Source organism: Dreissena polymorpha, chromosome 2 (assembly GCF_020536995.1).
Source record: "Dreissena polymorpha isolate Duluth1 chromosome 2, UMN_Dpol_1.0, whole genome shotgun sequence".
NCBI lineage: Eukaryota > Metazoa > Mollusca > Bivalvia > Myida > Dreissenidae > Dreissena > Dreissena polymorpha.
Window position 1 is genome coordinate 92,502,550 of NC_068356.1, and position 18,502 is coordinate 92,521,051.

General features: G+C 36.7%; 1 protein-coding gene across 4 annotated transcripts; it reads left to right on the forward strand.

The window, feature by feature from the left end:
* Positions 1–3,330: 3,330 nt before the first annotated feature.
* LOC127868069 (lysosomal acid glucosylceramidase-like) lies at positions 3,331–18,489 on the forward strand. Of its 4 annotated transcripts, none has more exons than XM_052409670.1 (2): positions 3,331–3,433; positions 15,462–18,489. In XM_052409670.1, the coding sequence occupies exon 2, from the start codon at positions 15,470–15,472 to the stop codon at positions 17,066–17,068; it is 1,599 nt and encodes a 532-aa protein (XP_052265630.1). In that variant the 5' UTR covers positions 3,331–3,433; positions 15,462–15,469; the 3' UTR covers positions 17,069–18,489. The 4 variants fall into 4 exon arrangements, with proteins under 4 accessions (XP_052265630.1, XP_052265631.1, XP_052265629.1 ...); XM_052409671.1 differs by lacking the exon at positions 3,331–3,433 and adding an exon at positions 3,452–3,474; XM_052409669.1 differs by lacking the exon at positions 3,331–3,433 and adding an exon at positions 10,819–10,970.
* Positions 18,490–18,502: the final 13 nt, after the last annotated feature.

Here is an 18,502-nt window from a genome sequence, read left to right on the forward strand (position 1 = left end):
ATTAACGACAGCATTATCGGATAACTTCATTACAAGTTCTTGCACTCAATTGTCTCATTTTTATCGGTAAAATTTATTTTAAAAAGGCCAGGGCAGAAATACCACAATGACAGAACGCTTGCATATCGTACAAATAAAACTCGTTCATAGCACTGTTGCTGTCACATCTTGTTACGTCAATACCCGAGTAGCGTAGTGTTCGTCGTTGATATTAGAATTGGATCATATAATTTAAATGAATTGAAATAGGAACAAAGTAAATAAGATACGGGCATGATTGATTACTGCAAATAGGTAAATGTATCAGCCATAAACAATTTTTTTGTTTGTTTTTTCACTGAGAAAAAGATATCTGACTTAGAATTAATGCAACAAAAAATACACATTTAAGAGAAGCCTTTTAAGATCACCTGAATACTAAGTTAAGGGAACCTCTCTTGTGTATGCCGTCTGGTAAGACGGACGCAAACTAAACATTGTAAGCATTCTTTACCAAACTTGCATGACCATAACATAACATAACATAACATAACATAACATAACATAACATAACATAACATAACATAACATAACATAACATAACATAACATAACATAACATAACATAACATAACACAACATAACATAACATAGCATAACATAACATAACACAACATAACATAACAACATAACACATACAACATAACATAACATAAGATGACATAAGATGACATAACATTACATAGCATAACATGACATAACATGACATAACATAACATACGATAACATAAGATGACATAAGATGGCATTACATAACATAACATGCATTTAACATAATATAACATAACATAACATGCATTTAACATAGCATAGCATAACATTACAAGCATTTAACATAACATAACATAGCATAACTGTAAACATAACATACATTTAACATAACATAACATAACGTAACGTAACGTAACGTGACGTGACGTGACGTGACGTGACGTGACGTAACATAACATAACATAACATAACATAACATAACATAACATAACATAACATAACATAACATAACAGGAACACCAGAAGAATTGCCGTTCTTATGATAAAAATGCTCCAAAAGGAGTATGTGCTTCTTACACTCTTATTTAGATTTATTTTCCATCGACCTTTATCAAACTTTTAGAGCAGGTTGATAAGCGTGTGACTTCAACCACATAAAAATGGTCCAGATTACAGTCAATAAACCTGAGCAGTTGTCATTTATTTGCGATTTTAAACTGGGACACTGACATAATAAAGACTTCAATTTATTGCAATATTTACATTATTCATATTGTTGACATTAAATTCTAGGAATTTGTCGAGAACAAGCAGAATCAGACCAGGGATATCAGAGTCGTCAACAATTACCGGTTAGCGTGTTGATCATCTTTATCATACTTGTCAAATGTAAGCAACAATAATATATCATCGACAATGTGGTCGTAATAGCCATTCAGCTATCAGAGCTGGTCGCTGTCCTTACTTACGCTCGATTGGTCATTTTCGGCTCGGGTACTACTCACATGTACCCCGGGTACACTTACGTATACTTATATGTACCCCGGGTACGGTAAATACACTAAAACGTCCCCGGGAATTTTAACGCTAAATCAGTCGTTGTCGGCTTAAAAAATCATGGTTATATTTATGTCAATTTTCTATTAAATGGCCTCTATATGATCGAAACTCATATTCAAAAAGCATGTTCAAGAAAAATAAATAAATAGAAGTTTGTTTCGTAATGACAGTAATCGGTAGCGCGTTTTACGACATCGGATTTGGGGCGGGAATTAAACTCGGGTATAGTCTAATATCGGCCGGGTACGTTTAAGTATATTTACCGTACCCGGGGTACATGCAAGTATACTTAAATGTACCCGGGGTACATGTAAGTAGTACCCGAGCCGACAACGACCAATCGACCCTTACTTAATTGTACCCATTATGACCCTCTTGTGTTAAATAGCTACTGTAGAATCCAGAGGATGGTATACAATCTCTAAGTATAGCTAACTGATTAAGTGTAATTTGAATCTCACTTATATCCAGTCGATTCTTTCTAGTTGGTGCTCGAAAATAGTTATTAAAAAAATCAATTGTCATTCCCGCCATGTTTTTGTTTTTTAATTTAAAAGATGTTTTTGTGCTTTTTCATTAAAATATTAATAGTTTGAAAATCAAAATATTTTTAATGAATTTGTAACAAAGGAACGGACATTTTCCGTAAAATGGACGTACTTTACTTACACAAGAACTGATGCCGTTTAAACACATCGGTATGTTTTCCGTGGATTTTGGCTAAACTATTTGAGTGTTTCGTCTGTATACAGGTGAAGAACTCTGATAAATTGACACGTCACGTGTAAGCACGCTTACCTCCCTTTAAGAAAACCTTGATGTATATTTCTGTTCATCTTAGTTTTTTCTATACCGTTAAAGGGGCCTTTTCACAGATTTTGGCATATTTTGAAGTTTGTCATTAAATGCTTTATATTGATAAATGTAAACATTGGATCTTAAAAGCTCCAGTAAAAAATCAAGAATAAAATTAAAAAAAGGAAAAAAAGTAGCCGGTACCAGGGCTCGAACCAATGACCCCCGGAGTCCTAGAGTTAGTCTGAAGTAAAAACGCATTAACCCTCTCGGCTATTCCGCCGAGTTTACACAGTACAAGTATTTTATACGTTATATAAGTAATCTTCGTAGCTTCGTAAATTTAAACGACAACAACAGAACTCTCCAAATTATTCAATCGTTTCGCGTTGCAACGCTTTATAATTTTTAGGTTTTCAAATCGTCAAACGATACATATAATGGCAATATTGGACTATGGTAAATGTTCAGTAATACCGTTTCCTCACAAATATCATAACTAAAACGAAAATTTGCGAATCTGAAACAACTTTTTTCAATTTTGTCAATTTACCAAACCGTGAAAAGATCCCTTTAACACACCAAAATACTTTCATTCCTACCAGCACATTGTTACATGCTTATGAGTAATTCTTACGTTTTTCTATCTAGCAATTATTCTAGTTGAGTATAAAACAAGAGCAAGTTCAGAAAGACTGTATACACATTTACCCATGACACAGATGGCCATGAATGCCTTGGAAATGGTACAGGCATTACTATTGAAAAGAGTGTTGCATTAAATGAGATGATATTTTCATCACATGGTATAAACAAAAAGTGAAAGCCGGTTATTGCTTACAGCAATAAACAGAAACCCCTGCGATGAATCTCCATAGGTTTTGCAGCCAGCAATTTTAGTGACATGTAGCCTGGTATTGTGAAGTGTATCCAAACATGTCCGAGAATGAAGACACGAGTTGTGATTGCTTGAATGGGTGTCGCTCTGCCGATGGTCAGCCAAAACAATATGAAGACCAGCAGACATAGACAGTGACGTATCCTCAAGTGTAGTTATTCGTTATACGAGCCATGTACTGGGACAATTGAGGTTAATGCATGTCGTTAAGTTTCGTCTCTGATTAGCCTGTGCATTCCGCGGTCCATACAATAACCGAAAAGCACCGAAAAGCACCGAAAAGCACTCAATTTCTCTATATATATATGCAATATATCGTTTTTAGTGTATGTTAACGAGTTTAATTAGTAATAAATGGTTATATGATTGTATGTTTATACTACATTGTGCCCAAAATGGTAAATATCGGCAATTACCGACCGAAAAGCACTTCATGTGGAAACCGAAAAGCACTCAATTTCTCGCTATATATATGAATATTTGCGTTTCTATTGTGTGTAAACGGATTAAATTAGTTATAAATGGTTATATTTCATGCATATTTATACTACCTTGGGTTTATTATGAGGTATTAAGCCCCAAAATTGAATAAATATCGGCAATATACCGACCGAAAAGCACTTCAAGTGAAGACCGAAAAGCACTCAATTTCTCGCTATATATATGAATATTTGCGTTTCTATTGTGTGTAAACGGTTTAAATTAGTTATAAATGGTTATATTTCATGCATATTTATACTACCTTGTGTTTATTATGAGGTATTAAGCCCCAAAATTGGATAAATATCGGCAATATACCGACCGAAAAGCACTTCATGTGAAGACCGAAAAGCACTCAATTTCTCGCTATATATATGAATGTTTGCGTTTCTATTGTGTGTAAACGGATTAAATTAGTTATAAATGGTTATATTTCATGCATATTTATACTACCTTGTGTTTATTATGAGGTATTAATGCCCAAAATTGGTTAAATATCGGCAATATACCGACCGAAAAGCACTCCCGCGACAGCAGAGAATCACCGAAAAGCACTCAAGTTCTCTATATATACATGCAAGTTAACTATAAGGGCCGATTTTAATGGATTGAAAAGATGTACATATTTATTTAGTCAAAGTCTTTTCATATTGAAACTTAATTTTAATGTCTGAAGTCATCATTAACAACTTGTGAACGAACGGCCGGTACGCTTCTTTAATCAGCACAAAGCAGTTTGGAAATAGATTTTCGCACCTTCAATTAATTATATTCCAGATAATGATGAGAAGTTGTGTTATGATCGACGCCTTTCATTCATGTCCGAACAGTGCGGCTCGTGTGAATTAATGTACAGTTTTGTTGATTTACATGTGCTCAATTATTTATTCGATGTACGATGTGAATCTAATCTTAGTTTTAGTGCAGATTCGTTCATACGACACAAAGACACTATTTTATGTTACGGATCTTTTCGGTTTAGAGGACTGAGACATTCATGTTAAAAATCGAATATAATATATATTTTTATAAAAAACAGGTAGCAAGTTATAAATATATCGGCAATGTACCAACCGAAAAGCATTTCATGGTGTATATCATCTTATACGTAAATGTTGTTTTATGGTATTTAATCTATCTTATATATATGTGACTACGTGCTAATTTTTGGAGAAATGAAAGATTCAAATGTGTCTTATATATATTTTATCCATGTATCATGTGTATTCAGTTTTCATGCGAAAATATATCTTATTTCTTAATTTCCACCATCACACTTTATTAGCGCAGCGCCGACTCAGGAAATTAATTAATGTATTAAAAAAAGTGCAACGGTGAGGTGGATCAATTGTTAGTGCACACCACTTCAGCAATAAATGAAAGTTATTTTGGCTGTAAATCCGATATTTCCAATACAGTAGCCATGTTCATGTGTATTGAGATGACCACAGCAGGTTGCTAATACACAGTGTAGACTGAAATGAAAACAGTTATTTTGGCTGTAAATCCAATTCCAGTACAGTAGCCATGTTCCTGTGTATTGAACTGATAAGATCACCACAGCAGGTTGCTAATACACCGTGTAGACTTCCACTGTTTTATTATAGTAATTGTTATTTACCTGCTTGGGATAAATGGTGTATTCATTCGGGTCTGATGGTGTATTGTAATATATATAATTCTGATAAGAAACAGTAGCACACAACAGGAATTTGGTTGATAAAAATAACTGATGTATTTATTGAAAGTGAAATTTGCCCAGAATAGTTGTATAAAATTTTTCGTCTAGCGGCCAAGTGCATTAATCCCGATCGCTGTTGGGTATTTTACTGTTTAGTAACACCTTAATACCATCATTTTTAAACTGATAACGGAAATAAAGAAATATCTTTTTTTTTGTTAAGTATACGTGCTTGAATTAATGTTACATCTTTCATTGGAGATACATTGCGGCATAGTTCTAGTTCGCAGCGTAATCAAGCTCCGTGTAATCGGTATCCTACAATAAATAAGTTTTTAATTATGTGTAATTTAATTCGCAACATTGCTTATCTCAACGTTCAATGGCCCGCGCACGTCACAAAATTTTAAAACATCATTATTGTTAAGTGTACATGCTTGATATATTCATAAAATAGCAGTTTTTTTAAAAACAATCGGACTTTAACCTTTAATTTGATGCAAATGAACAGAAGAACTGATGTATTTATTTAACGTGAATAACATTTTGAACTAAAAATGTTTTGAATTAATGTTAATGCAAAAATAAATCTATAACATTATACCGCTGTTGGGTATTTTACTGTTAGATTGGTCATTGTCGGCTCGGGTGTAACTTACATGTACCCCGGGTACTCTTAAGTAACTCATACTCATGTTGATGCAGTTTCTTTTAACAGAAGTTTATTTAAGATAATCGTTAGCGCGTTTTACGACATCGGATTTTGGGCGGGAAATACAACTGGGGTACAGTCTAATATCGACCGGGTACATGTAGGTAGTACCCGAGCCGACAATGACCAATCGAGCGTTAGTAAGCCATTAATACATACATTTTTAAAATGTGAACGGAAATAGGGAAATATCGTTTTTTGAGAAGTTTACGCGCTTGATTAAATGTTAGCTGTAGAAATTTAGTCAACTCTTCGGGACACCCTCTTTTTACAGACTTCGGGCCGCATTACAGTCAAAAAAGAAAAATGCATTGATAAATGCTGCTAAGTCGGAAAGGAAACTATTAGATGCGTATAATGTGGGATTACAGCAGACTGATGTTACGTTCCCGTCTTCAGACGCGGACAAGATGGCGATCAATATTCTGCACAAATTTCATCCTGCAATGATAGGGCATTACACACCTATAAAAACAATCGGTGACGGCAACTGTCTGTTTAGATCTATTTCAAAATGTTTGAATGGTAGTGAAGAGCAACATATTTTGTTGAGATTGTTATCTGCTCTTGAACTTATTGAAAACGAAAGTTACTACAAATCTGATCAGTTCCTCGCCGATGACAGAATACTTAAGGCGGAATATTCAAATTTGTTGAAAGGTGTTATAGGTCTATACACTTGGTCAGTCGTCGAGCTAATCTTTGTGGTAAGCGCAGTAATCAAAAAATGCATTAAGTCGTACTATCCGCCTCAGCCATTCTCGGACTATACGTCCGAAGTCTTAACACGGCGTGTTGTGGGTAGGGGATGTAAAGACATGTCACCTGATGTAACAATATTGTGGTCTCAAATGTCTCGCTTTTCGGTCGGTATATTGCCGATATTTATCCAATTTTGGGCATTAATACCTCATAATAAACACAAGGTAGTATAAATATGCATGAAATATAACCATTTATAACTAATTTAATCCGTTTACACACAATAGAAACGCAAATATTCATATATATAGCGAGAAATTGAGTGCTTTTCGGTCTTCACATGAAGTGCTTTTCGGTCGGTATATTGCCGATATTTATCCAATTTTGGGGCTTAATACCTCATAATAAACACAAGGTAGTATAAATATGCATGAAATATAACCATTTATAACTAATTTAAACCGTTTACACACAATAGAAACGCAAATATTCATATATATAGCGAGAAATTGAGTGCTTTTCGGTCTTCACTTGAAGTGCTTTTCGGTCGGTATATTGCCGATATTTATCCAATTTTGGGGCTTAATACCTCATAATAAACCCAAGGTAGTATAAATATGCATGAAATATAACCATTTATAACTAATTTAATCCGTTTACACACAATAGAAACGCAAATATTCATATATATAGCGAGAAATTGAGTGCTTTTCGGTCTTCACATGAAGTGCTTTTCGGTCGGTATATTGCCGATATTTATCCAATTTTGGGGCTTAATACCTCATAATAAACACAAGGTAGTATAAATATGCATGAAATATAACCATTTATAACTAATTTAATCCGTTTACACACAATAGAAACGCAAATATTCATATATATAGCGAGAAATTGAGTGCTTTTCGGTTTCCACATGAAGTGCTTTTCGGTCGGTAATTGCCGATATTTACCATTTTGGGCACAATGTAGTATAAACATACAGTCATATAGCCATTTATTACTAATTAAACTCGTTAACATACACTAAAAACGATATATTGCATATATATATAGAGAAATTGAGTGCTTTTCGGTGCTTTTCGGTTATTGTATGGACCCTGCATTCCGCACAGTTTAATCAGGGACGAAACTAACCACCTTAACTAGAATTTCATTTAGACTTCCTTCAAATGAAAAAATACATAAAAGTGGAAAGTTTCGTTCCTGATAAAATATACTAAAAACTAACCTAGAGTATTGCCGGGTGCCTGGAAGCGTATTTTCCGAACCAGGGTAACAATGTAGAGTTACCATGCTACTTTAAAGCAGTACCTGAACCAACAACGACCAATATAGTCCTATTTACAGACTATAACATTTGTTTCTCTTCCTTACGAGACTCCAGTAGGCGGCAAGAGTTGTCCCTGAACAGTCTGTACAGGCTTATATGGGGCGACACTTTACGAACTTGCATTAAGCCCAGTTTTTCCAAAACGCTGCTCGGCATAATCTTAAATTGTTTACGTATTGTTAACGGAAGGCTATTCCTTAGTCGCTCGCATTTCCAACAAAGATGTGTTTAAATAAAGCACTATCGGATCTATAGATTGTACTTTTCTATGACAGCCATTAAAATCAGTTATATGTCAAACTGTGGAGACGATTTCAAAAGCAGAGTGCCAAGTTGTCATAAAATTTGCTCGTTTAAAACTCTGTGTTACATTGATCGGTGATCGGTGAAGGGTGTATTACTTTGTGGTTTAAACGTTGAACGTTGGCACAGAAAATACTCAAGACAAAAACACTGTCAATGGTATCATTTGGAAAAATTAAACAGAATGCCTCAATGGCGTAGTCGTCATAGTCTTTACTTCAGAAGTGATCCATTAGACGAGACTGCTTATCAATCATGGGCCCAGTATCATGAACAGTCTCAATTTTTTAGCTTGCCCTAGAAGATGAGATTTGAGTTTTCACTGAGTATTGAGAATGTCGGTAAGCACACGAACAATCTCAAGCCTCAGCTCAAAACTCAAAAATAAACATATAAATTAGTGAACACCAACTTGAGCATGTTAATCAAACTCACCTCAAATATTGGGAAAAAACACTCAAAATTGAATCATAATATTGACTTAAGTATGTTTATGATACTAAGCCATGGTGTCACAAAAAATGTCAACAAGTTTGCAGATACTCTATTAAAACTTTTGCAGTGAAAAAGCGGAAAACATTGATATGTCAATATCGCCCCATTGGTCCAAAAAGGTACCATGTGCCTTCTTATTTCAATGTCATATGGTGCCTTTTTGACGATGCTGGAACAGCAGCGTCTAAGGTTTGATAACCAGTAAAAAAAATCTTCACAATGGCGACCTATGTAAAAGACCGAGCCAGTCCGATTGAGATAACTCGATTTTTCAGTTACTTCCCTTGGCATTCGCCACTGCGTAGGAGATTGCTCGTTGATTTTCATTGATAACATTCTCCTAGCAGAGTTGTCGTTCGTGTTGATAAAGGTAAATATTAATAGAACAGCATATCCTGGGTAAACAGATTCAATAAGTGTATCAGAACGTTAATTTCAAATTAGTAATTTTACACCCATTTTATTTTTATGGACCAATGAAACAACTATATATTTTCTCTAGTTTGTTTGATATTTGTTCTCGATTTAGTAAATAAATTGCGAATGAAAACATGTCTAAAATTCGAACCTGCAAATTGTAAACGCTGCACTGCTATGATATATATAGATAAAACAACATTTCTTTGCGTAATTGTCCGTCCCGCTAGCGCAGTGGTAAGGACGTTCGCTATTTCACCTTTACGACACCGGTTCGATTCCCGCTCCCAGCGCAATGTTTTATTTTGTATGTTTTGTGGTCACCATTCCTGACAGTTGTTTTTTTCCTGAAAATCTCATCCCCTGCAGCATTTGATCATATAAAAAATTAAAAAGTATTTCAGTACAAAACAAATAGCTGGAAATTGCAGCTATCATTAAAAATTCGTCCCAACTGTCGTCAATCTAATCTTATTAGGTAGGAGTGCTGGACACACTCCGGGTCCCAACACTATGCAGCCTCAGCGCGGAGGTAACTCATTACCTTGGAAAAACACAAATACACACACTGGGTGCAGCCTAGGCGCGTATAGACTCAAACAAGGCAACAAACTCAAGTGCGGGCACAATCATTTAAAATTTACATATTGAATACGATATTCTAACAGAAATTACACAACCACCTAAGTGTACATACCATGTTTGATATTTCGTTCGATTGTTAGATTTCAGCATATACATGTATAAGGTCATTTCGCTATTAGTTAACTTATCCATATGTTCGTGGGCGAACTCGGATAGTCAAGTGCTCATACGATTGAGCTCACATGGTCCGGCTATGTGCTCATACCTACTTTCGAGAATCATCATGAATGTATTGCCATACTTAATGAACAAGAATGTGACCCGCCTCTCAGTTTCGCTCAATGGGTCAAGTTATCACGGGTACTACTTCCCCGTACCCCTAAATTTTTTTTCGTACCAAAAATGTTTCGTACGCAAATTTTTTTCGTACCAAATGTTTTTTGGTACCCAAAATGTTCGTACCCAAATTTTTTATCGTACCCAAATGTTCGTATCAACATACACAATTGTGGTGATATAGATAAACTTAAATTGATGTTTTATATCCATCCTCTTCAAAAGCATCGTCACACCAGTACTGCCAGTACTTTGATTTGCACCAAGTGTGCGATATTTGGACGCTTCAATGGCAACAGCTCAGTAGTGCTTTGGGCGATCGGGCTGGTTATCAGTCTTGCAAACAATACAAGGGAGAAAAATCACACTCGCTGGTTAACAAATGTGACAAGTTATTCCCCTTACTCGCTACAACGTTGACACTTTAGTAAATGCTTATCTTCAGGGTTTACATTCACTAAAGTGGGAGCTTTGAACTGTCCACACTAAGTAACATTACATTTCCTCTCAACAAATAACAGTAAATAGCGTAACTTGTATTGGTATTGTGTTCTTAAATAACGGAAATAAAATTGCAGGAGAGCTGGTTGTATTTCTTTTTTGGGAAGTGTCTAAGGGAGATTACTGAACAGGAAATTGAAAAGCCGGTAAGATTTAGTCACGATTACTTTTTAAAGATGTTCGTTGTTTGAAAAGCAAATGATGACTCGTTTCAGTTCCATTCTGTGTCAGTCATTCGCCATGTAATGCGTAGAGCACACATCTTGTTTTAATCGAGATTAATAGATAATGAAAAAACTTCCCATCGGAAGTTATCAAACCGCAAATATACTGTATACAAATAGTAAACTGCGCATAGTAAATAATGTACCAGGACCCTTTAGGATCGCTATGGACGTCGTATAGAAAACGTAGGGACGTAGTAGGAACGCATAAAAAGGCACCCAAAGGCGGCGAGTTTGGTTAAAAGAAAAACGGTGGTTCGGCGTTCTTTGGCACCCTTGCTAGGACGCCGAAATTTCGCTTCAAGGACGTAAGAGGGAGTCGGTATAGTCGTGCTAGAGTCGCAGTATAAACTCAAAGAATTTGACCCATCATTTGACCAAACCACCAATGCGTTAGAAACGCGAAGAATGTAAGAGGGACTCGGTACAGACGTGCTAGAGGCACCGTATAAACTCCGAGAATTTTTGCATAGTTGTCTAAAGAATTTGCGGAAATCAGTATGCGTTCCCAGTACGTTTATGCGGTTCTTAATATGCCACTGTTGCGTTCTCGCCAATGAAGTTGTTTAATGTATATTATCCACGTTAAATATTTGCAAACTAAAAGCGTAGCCGCTTTTCGTAGTGGTGAGATACTTCAACAGTACACAATTATCTTCGATGGTAAACTCGCCTTTCACCTAAATGCCCGAGTTCAGTTTCCGCTTCCGATGTATGTGAGCGTAGTTGGTAGTCACCATACCGGAGAGGTGGGGTGTCTTCCGGGTACTCCGCATTCCGCCTACAGAAGACAACACCACAATTGAACATCTTTCAGTAAACAAGAACAAGCTAGACAATTCAGCTGTAATTCTTTATTCGTCCCAACTTTCCTAAGTCTATTATGTTAATAAGCTACGAGTGCGGGGACACTGTCCGGGTCCATACATCATGCCAATGGACCTCTTACACTTCGAAACGCACACCCGCGAACACACATACATTTTTGTGTACGTAGTTACGAACTAAAATAACGCGATTGAAAGTAAATATTATTTTTTTACTTTTAGTAGTGTATTAATTAACATAACTTGTATAATTTAAAATCAGACGCCATTCTATTTCTTTGACCATTATATTTTAAGTTCGAATAACACGCACATTATAATGTATTTATTTACAATTTGATTTAACAACCACAACATCACCAACCTATTATTCTTTTATCTCTGATCAGTTTGTTTACCATACTATCAGTGGGATGAACCCTCCATCACATTTTGCATAGCCTTGGTCGTTGTGTGTACCTTGTACGCCGCTTTGCCGGTCAAGTGGCGTATTGAAACAATTATCGGATTTTTTTTTACAGCCGGTTAAGTATTATAGCCTAGCATAACCAAGGGATGTATCGGTACTAATTGGATATAACCTATGCCAGCAACGTTCAACTAACCTATTCTAATTAAAGGTAAGTTGCGAAATGCCGTATACTGGATTCACCATGAATATCCGCCTGTCCGTCCGAAGACAAAAACTACCCGATCAGATGTCGAATACAAATTCACTTAAGATCGGAACAGTAAACACATAATTATGCGTTTTTCTTTCCTTGAATTGACGGCAATCGCGACGAGGTGGAAATTTGAATATGTACGATTTGTCGTTCACTGTTCCAAAACTACTCGTATGCACGATTATACATTACTATATCGACATAGTGTTGCAAACGCTTAATTATTGGATGATTGTCAATAAACGAACCGATATTGTTTACATATTTACGCACCGTCATTCCGTTAACCCTTAAAGCGCTGGAGCTGAATTTTAAAGGCCTTTGCAAACAGTTTGGATCCAGATGAGACGCCACAAAACGTGGCGTCTCATCAGGATCCAAACTGTTTGCTATTCTGATAGTATTCTTTGAAAAAAATCGAAGAAAATGCTAATTTTAGAAATTCTGCAGACGACATTTTAGCAGACGACAAATTTCCCAGCATGCAAAGGGTTAATATTCCTCTTGTTTGAAAAGTATGCAAACATTATTTTCCGAATCTACTATCAACTTGCTAATAGAGAATCACATGCCAAAAAATGTTAAATATTTCCATTAGATTTTTTTCTTTTTGGCTTTTGTGTATATATGACAAGATGTTAAAATAAATGCTATTATATCATTTTTCAGTATAATTATTTTGCCGCAGTTAACTTTTGATTTTTTGCAAAAATGACCAATGAAAGTACGACAATGTAAAAAATATCATATGATCACAAAAAATATACAATAAACAGTTTATAACGCTGTCATTTAACCATATTTCAGATTTAAAAAGGTTTCATTGAAACTAAATAAACATTAGCTATAATAAAGTGGTGTACACAAAAGCACTCACTATTGCCAATAAAGGATCACTATTTACAGCATAATCTCCCCTGTCAGATCAACAGTTGGAGCATCTTTTCACAAATTTGTAAAATTGTACATATATTCAAGGGACACACTATGCAACAATTGTTTTTTATTTGATCATACCTGTTCCTGAAATACACAATAGTGACCCCCTATTGGTGTGACCCCCTATTGGCGAGTTGCCTGTATGACTTTTTTTTTTCATTTTTCCAAATTATAGAGAGTTTACCAAACTTACTCGCCTGCCACATGGAAGGGGAAGGAGAGGTTGTCAAGTTAAAGCCACACACCTTGAAATGAAATACATGTTAATCAATACATATAGATGCTATATGAAAGTGTGCAAAATTAAATCTAAAGCCTAGTTAGCAAGTAATTAATTTGATTTTTTTTTTAATTTTAAAACCAAAAGTAGGATTCTATACGTATACGTCCATTTCGACAAAAACGACTATTTTTAAGTTTTAAGGCGCAAAAAAGACGGATTTCTACCTGGTAACCACCAGATATATGCTAATTTGCATAGATAAAATTAAATCTATAGCCTAGTTGGCAAGTATTTTTTTTTAATTTTAAAACCGAAAGTAGGATTTTTATACGTATTCGTCCATTTAAAAAAAACGCGATTATTTTTAAGTTTTAAAGCGCAAAAAGACGGATTTCTACCTTGTAACCACCAGATATATTCTAATTGGCATAGATAAAATTAAATCTATAGCCTATAGCCTCTTTACCAGTGTATTTCCGTGTATGCATATCTAAGAGTATGCAGGATGTACGCGGCATTAAGTACACTGCAGAGCTCATTTGCATTTGAAAAGTGTACTTTGTACAAACGTACATCAGGTGTATTTGCCGTGTATATGCTGCGTACCAATTTAAAAGCATGAATTAAGTACATTTCATGTACGCAGCAAATGCACATCATATTCGCAGCAAGAGTACACTGCATGTAATACGTCTTATGTACGGGTAGTTAGCAAGTAATTTATTGTTTTTCAGACGGTACCGCTTTTAAAACCGAAAGTAAGATTTCGAGACGTATACGTCCATTTCGACAAACGCGATTATTTTTAAGTTTTAAAGCGCAAAAAGACGGATTTCTACCTTGTAACCAAGAGATATATTCTAATTGGCAAAGATAAAATATGTTTCTTATTTATACTTAAATTTACTATGCCAAGTAAGTTGTGTGGCTTTAAAGGGACCGTCAACCGCGATTGACGAAAAAAGAAGTTGTAAAGAAAAGTTTCAAATACCGTATTTTTTACAATTATTAGTTTATATTGATTAAAATATCACGACTGGTATATTACATTACTTGAAAAAAGTTGTAAAGTTTTCATATTTTCAGTACATGTATATTCGGTAATACATTTTACTGGGTACAGGTACCAGGTAACTTTCAGTTAACTATAAACAACGCAAGTAGATTGATCATTATCGTCACGTGGTAAACCAAGGAATGCAAATTGTGCATGCGTGGTAAATTGTACATATAATATATATATATATAACGATCAATCTTCTTGCGTTATTTATTGTGTATATCGTTATGTCACCTATTTTCGCGATGTACTTTCGATTTCACATCGCGAAATTTTATTACCGAATATACTGAAAATATTTACTTTTTTTCAAGTAATGTTATATACCAGTTAAACTAATTTTTCGCCAATCGCGGTTGACGGTCCCTTTAATATCACAATAGCATTATGATCTCGTGTTCTTTAGACAATAAAACACGGCAGAGCCATCTATAATCGGCCCGCTGCCGACATAGCGGCCCGATGGAATTTTCCATCTAGTTCTCGCCCCCTCCCACTTTGATCTCGTGCTCTCGGATCGTGATTTCACTTCTTCGTTTTGTGTTATCGCATTGTCGATATTGTATTTCATAGGTCTAAAGTGCGAAACAACGAGTGGCCCAAACTGAACACCGCAATGTGCACTTCGATTCGAAGATTACCCACGTCACTATATTGTTTGTTTATATTCATGATAATATTGAATGTGTCTTATTGCAGGGTCCACTATGGGCTCCACGTTCCCCTATGCAGTGTTGTTGCTGGTGATACGCTCTGTGTTTTCCGATGACATTTCCGATGACAGACCGTGCGCACCCCTCCAATTCGACCAGGACTCGGTCGTATGTGTCTGTAACGCAACCTACTGTGACTCGATCGCCGGAAGTGACGGCATTCCGCCTCCCGTCAACCCCATCATGTATTTCAGCTCCTGGACGTCTTCGCGAGACGGGCAAAGACTTAACTACACAATGGGGTCATTTGGAAAATTCCAACCAAACAAATATGTGTATACGGCAGGAAACGAAACATTTCAAACCATTTTAGGTTTTGGCGGTGCGTTTACGGACGCGGCAACCATAACAATGAATAGCTTGTCGAAAAACACGCGTAATAATTTGTTAAACTCTTACTTTTCATCAACAGGTATTGGGTATACAGTAGGTCGAGTCCCTATGGCAAGCTGTGACTTTTCAAAACAAATATATTCGTACGATGATACAGATGGCGATCTTTCATTGGACAAATTTTCATTAACTGAAGAAGACATAATTTTCAAAATCCCCGCTATTAAAGACGCGATGTCGGTAAGCCCGCGCAATTTGTCTCTGTTTGGAAGTCCTTGGAGCGCCCCTGCGTGGATGAAAACCAACAACAACATGACCGGAAAGGGAACCCTCAAGGGTAGCCCAGGAGGCTCGTACTTTAAAGCATGGGCACAATATTTTGTAAAATTCATCCAAGCCTATAAAGACCATGGCATCGACATATGGGGTATCACGGCACAGAACGAGCCCAGCGACGGTATGATTACCAACTTCCCGTTTCAGTGTATGGGTTGGACGCCGGAAATGCAGAGGGACTTCATTGCCAGTGACCTAGGCCCGGCACTTGAGGCGGCTGGGCTAGGTCACGTGAAGCTAATGATTCTCGACGACGACCGCGTGTGGCTGCCGTACTGGGCGGAAGTGGTTCTGAAGGAACCAGCGTCGGCCAAGTACGTAGCTGGTATCGCGGTCCATTGGTACGAGGACCTGTTCGTACCAACCAGCGCCCTGGATTTGACATACAAACAGTTCGGTGATAAGTACTTCCTGTTAAACACAGAGGCTTGCGAGCAGGACCTGGTGAACAAGGATCGCTCCGTGCTGTTGGGCAACTGGTACCGCGGGGAGCGCTACTTCCGGGACATCCTTGAGGACCTGGCGCACGGCGTGAGCGGCTGGGTGGACTGGAACCTCGCCCTGGATCGCACCGGCGGACCCAACTGGCAGAACAATCTTGCCGACAGCCCTGTAATCGTAGATGCCGAGAAGGATGAGTTTTACAAGCAGCCCATGTTCTACGCCATGGCTCACTTTAGTAAATTTGTTAAACCAGGGTCAAGAATTTTATCGTACACCAAGAACTTCACTGAGGATAATGACGTTGAGGCAATATTTTACACGTCAAGCGAACAGTTTGGCGTGTCTGTCGGAGCTAACTTTATTAACACCAACGTTAACGAGAGCGTTTCAATCACAATCAAAGATCCATCTAACTACGGTATGATTAGTTTTGATCTTCCTCCGAAAAGCTTTGTGACGTTCGCTTGGTGGAGAGCATAGGCTACAGGCGACACAACCTGCTGTCCGAGCGGGGGTGCGAAAACAATTAATAGAAAATGTATTATTGACATAATCGAAATCCCGAAACTTCATTGAAAGGAGTATGATATAAAACAATTTGTTATCGCTCAATCTCTATGCCGTTTGCGTGTTTGTATAGTTTCAATGTTAAATTGGCAAAGAGAGTTGACCTTTTTTTCAACGTCAGTCAATGGGTCAGTCAGCAAAATACCGATTCATGATTGCCTTAGACATCAATCAAGTGTATTGTTGCCTTAGACATCAATCAAGTGTATTGTTGCCTTAGACATCGATCAAGTGTATTGTTGCCTTAGACATCGATCAAGTGTATTGTTGCCTTAGACATCGATCAAGTGTATTGTTGCTAGCAGAAACTTTATCAATGCACTTCAAGAAACAGGGGTGTTTTCCATGTATTGACCTTTACTTTGAGTAAATGTTATTGAAGATCTTTTGAATGACATTGATTTTTAATGAAAATCCTTCAATTGATGCAGGAGATATTAAGCGTATACCAAAATAAAGAAGCCTAAACTATTGACCTTTAAGTGTGATGTTGACCTTGACTCGGCGTGACCTACTAATACCGTCTGCACTCTTGACCTTGAGTTGGCTTTACCTACTAATACCGTCTGCACTGTTGACATTGAGTAGGCATGACCTACTAATACCGTCTGTACATCGTCTCGATGACCTTAACATTGTTTCATGAAAACATTCCAAAGGGGATTCGAAATATAGAGCGATCATGAAGTTGAGACTCTAGCTTTTAAACATAAAGAATGGCCTTGATCTCAGGCCGGCATAACCTACTCATAACCTGCTCATGCTTCCTGTGTATCGTCTTTAAGAATCAAACATATTATTTATCAAAGTTCCCTGAAAACAGCGTTAAAATGATGTACACAATATGGAGCACACATCACAATGGAGCCGCAAACCTTTGACCTGGAAGTACAACCTTGATTTTTAGCCCGAGTGACTGACGCAGGTCTTCTGCAAATTGTATCACTGCACTTAAGATTTGAGGTAAATTTCATGAAAATCCGTCAAATGGCAAAGAAGATAATTATGGAATGGACACAAAAGCGGAAGCTTTAATCTTTGACACTGACATTGAAACGGCGTAACCGAGCCATGCAATCTTCTAACCGACTATCTGTTTAACAGGTGAGGAAAATTCTATGACAATCTGTCAAATTGTGTATGATATATTTTGATAGGACACGAACGTGTTACAGACAGACCAAGGGACAAAGACTATTTCCCCAAATCCAAGTTCGGCTCGGGACAAAGAAGTGAAATTGAGCGCATGTCACAAGAAAAACATTAATATGTCAGTAACCATGGACTATCAACATCGCACAGGTTATTATACAAATAAATGAACATGTAGATTATCTTGTCTTGTTC

What these genes read in the sequence shown, in the direction of transcription:
- LOC127868069 (XM_052409670.1), top strand. Translation starts at nt 15,470, where the DNA reads ATGGGCTCCACGTTCCCCTATGCAGTGTTGTTGCTGGTGATACGCTCT.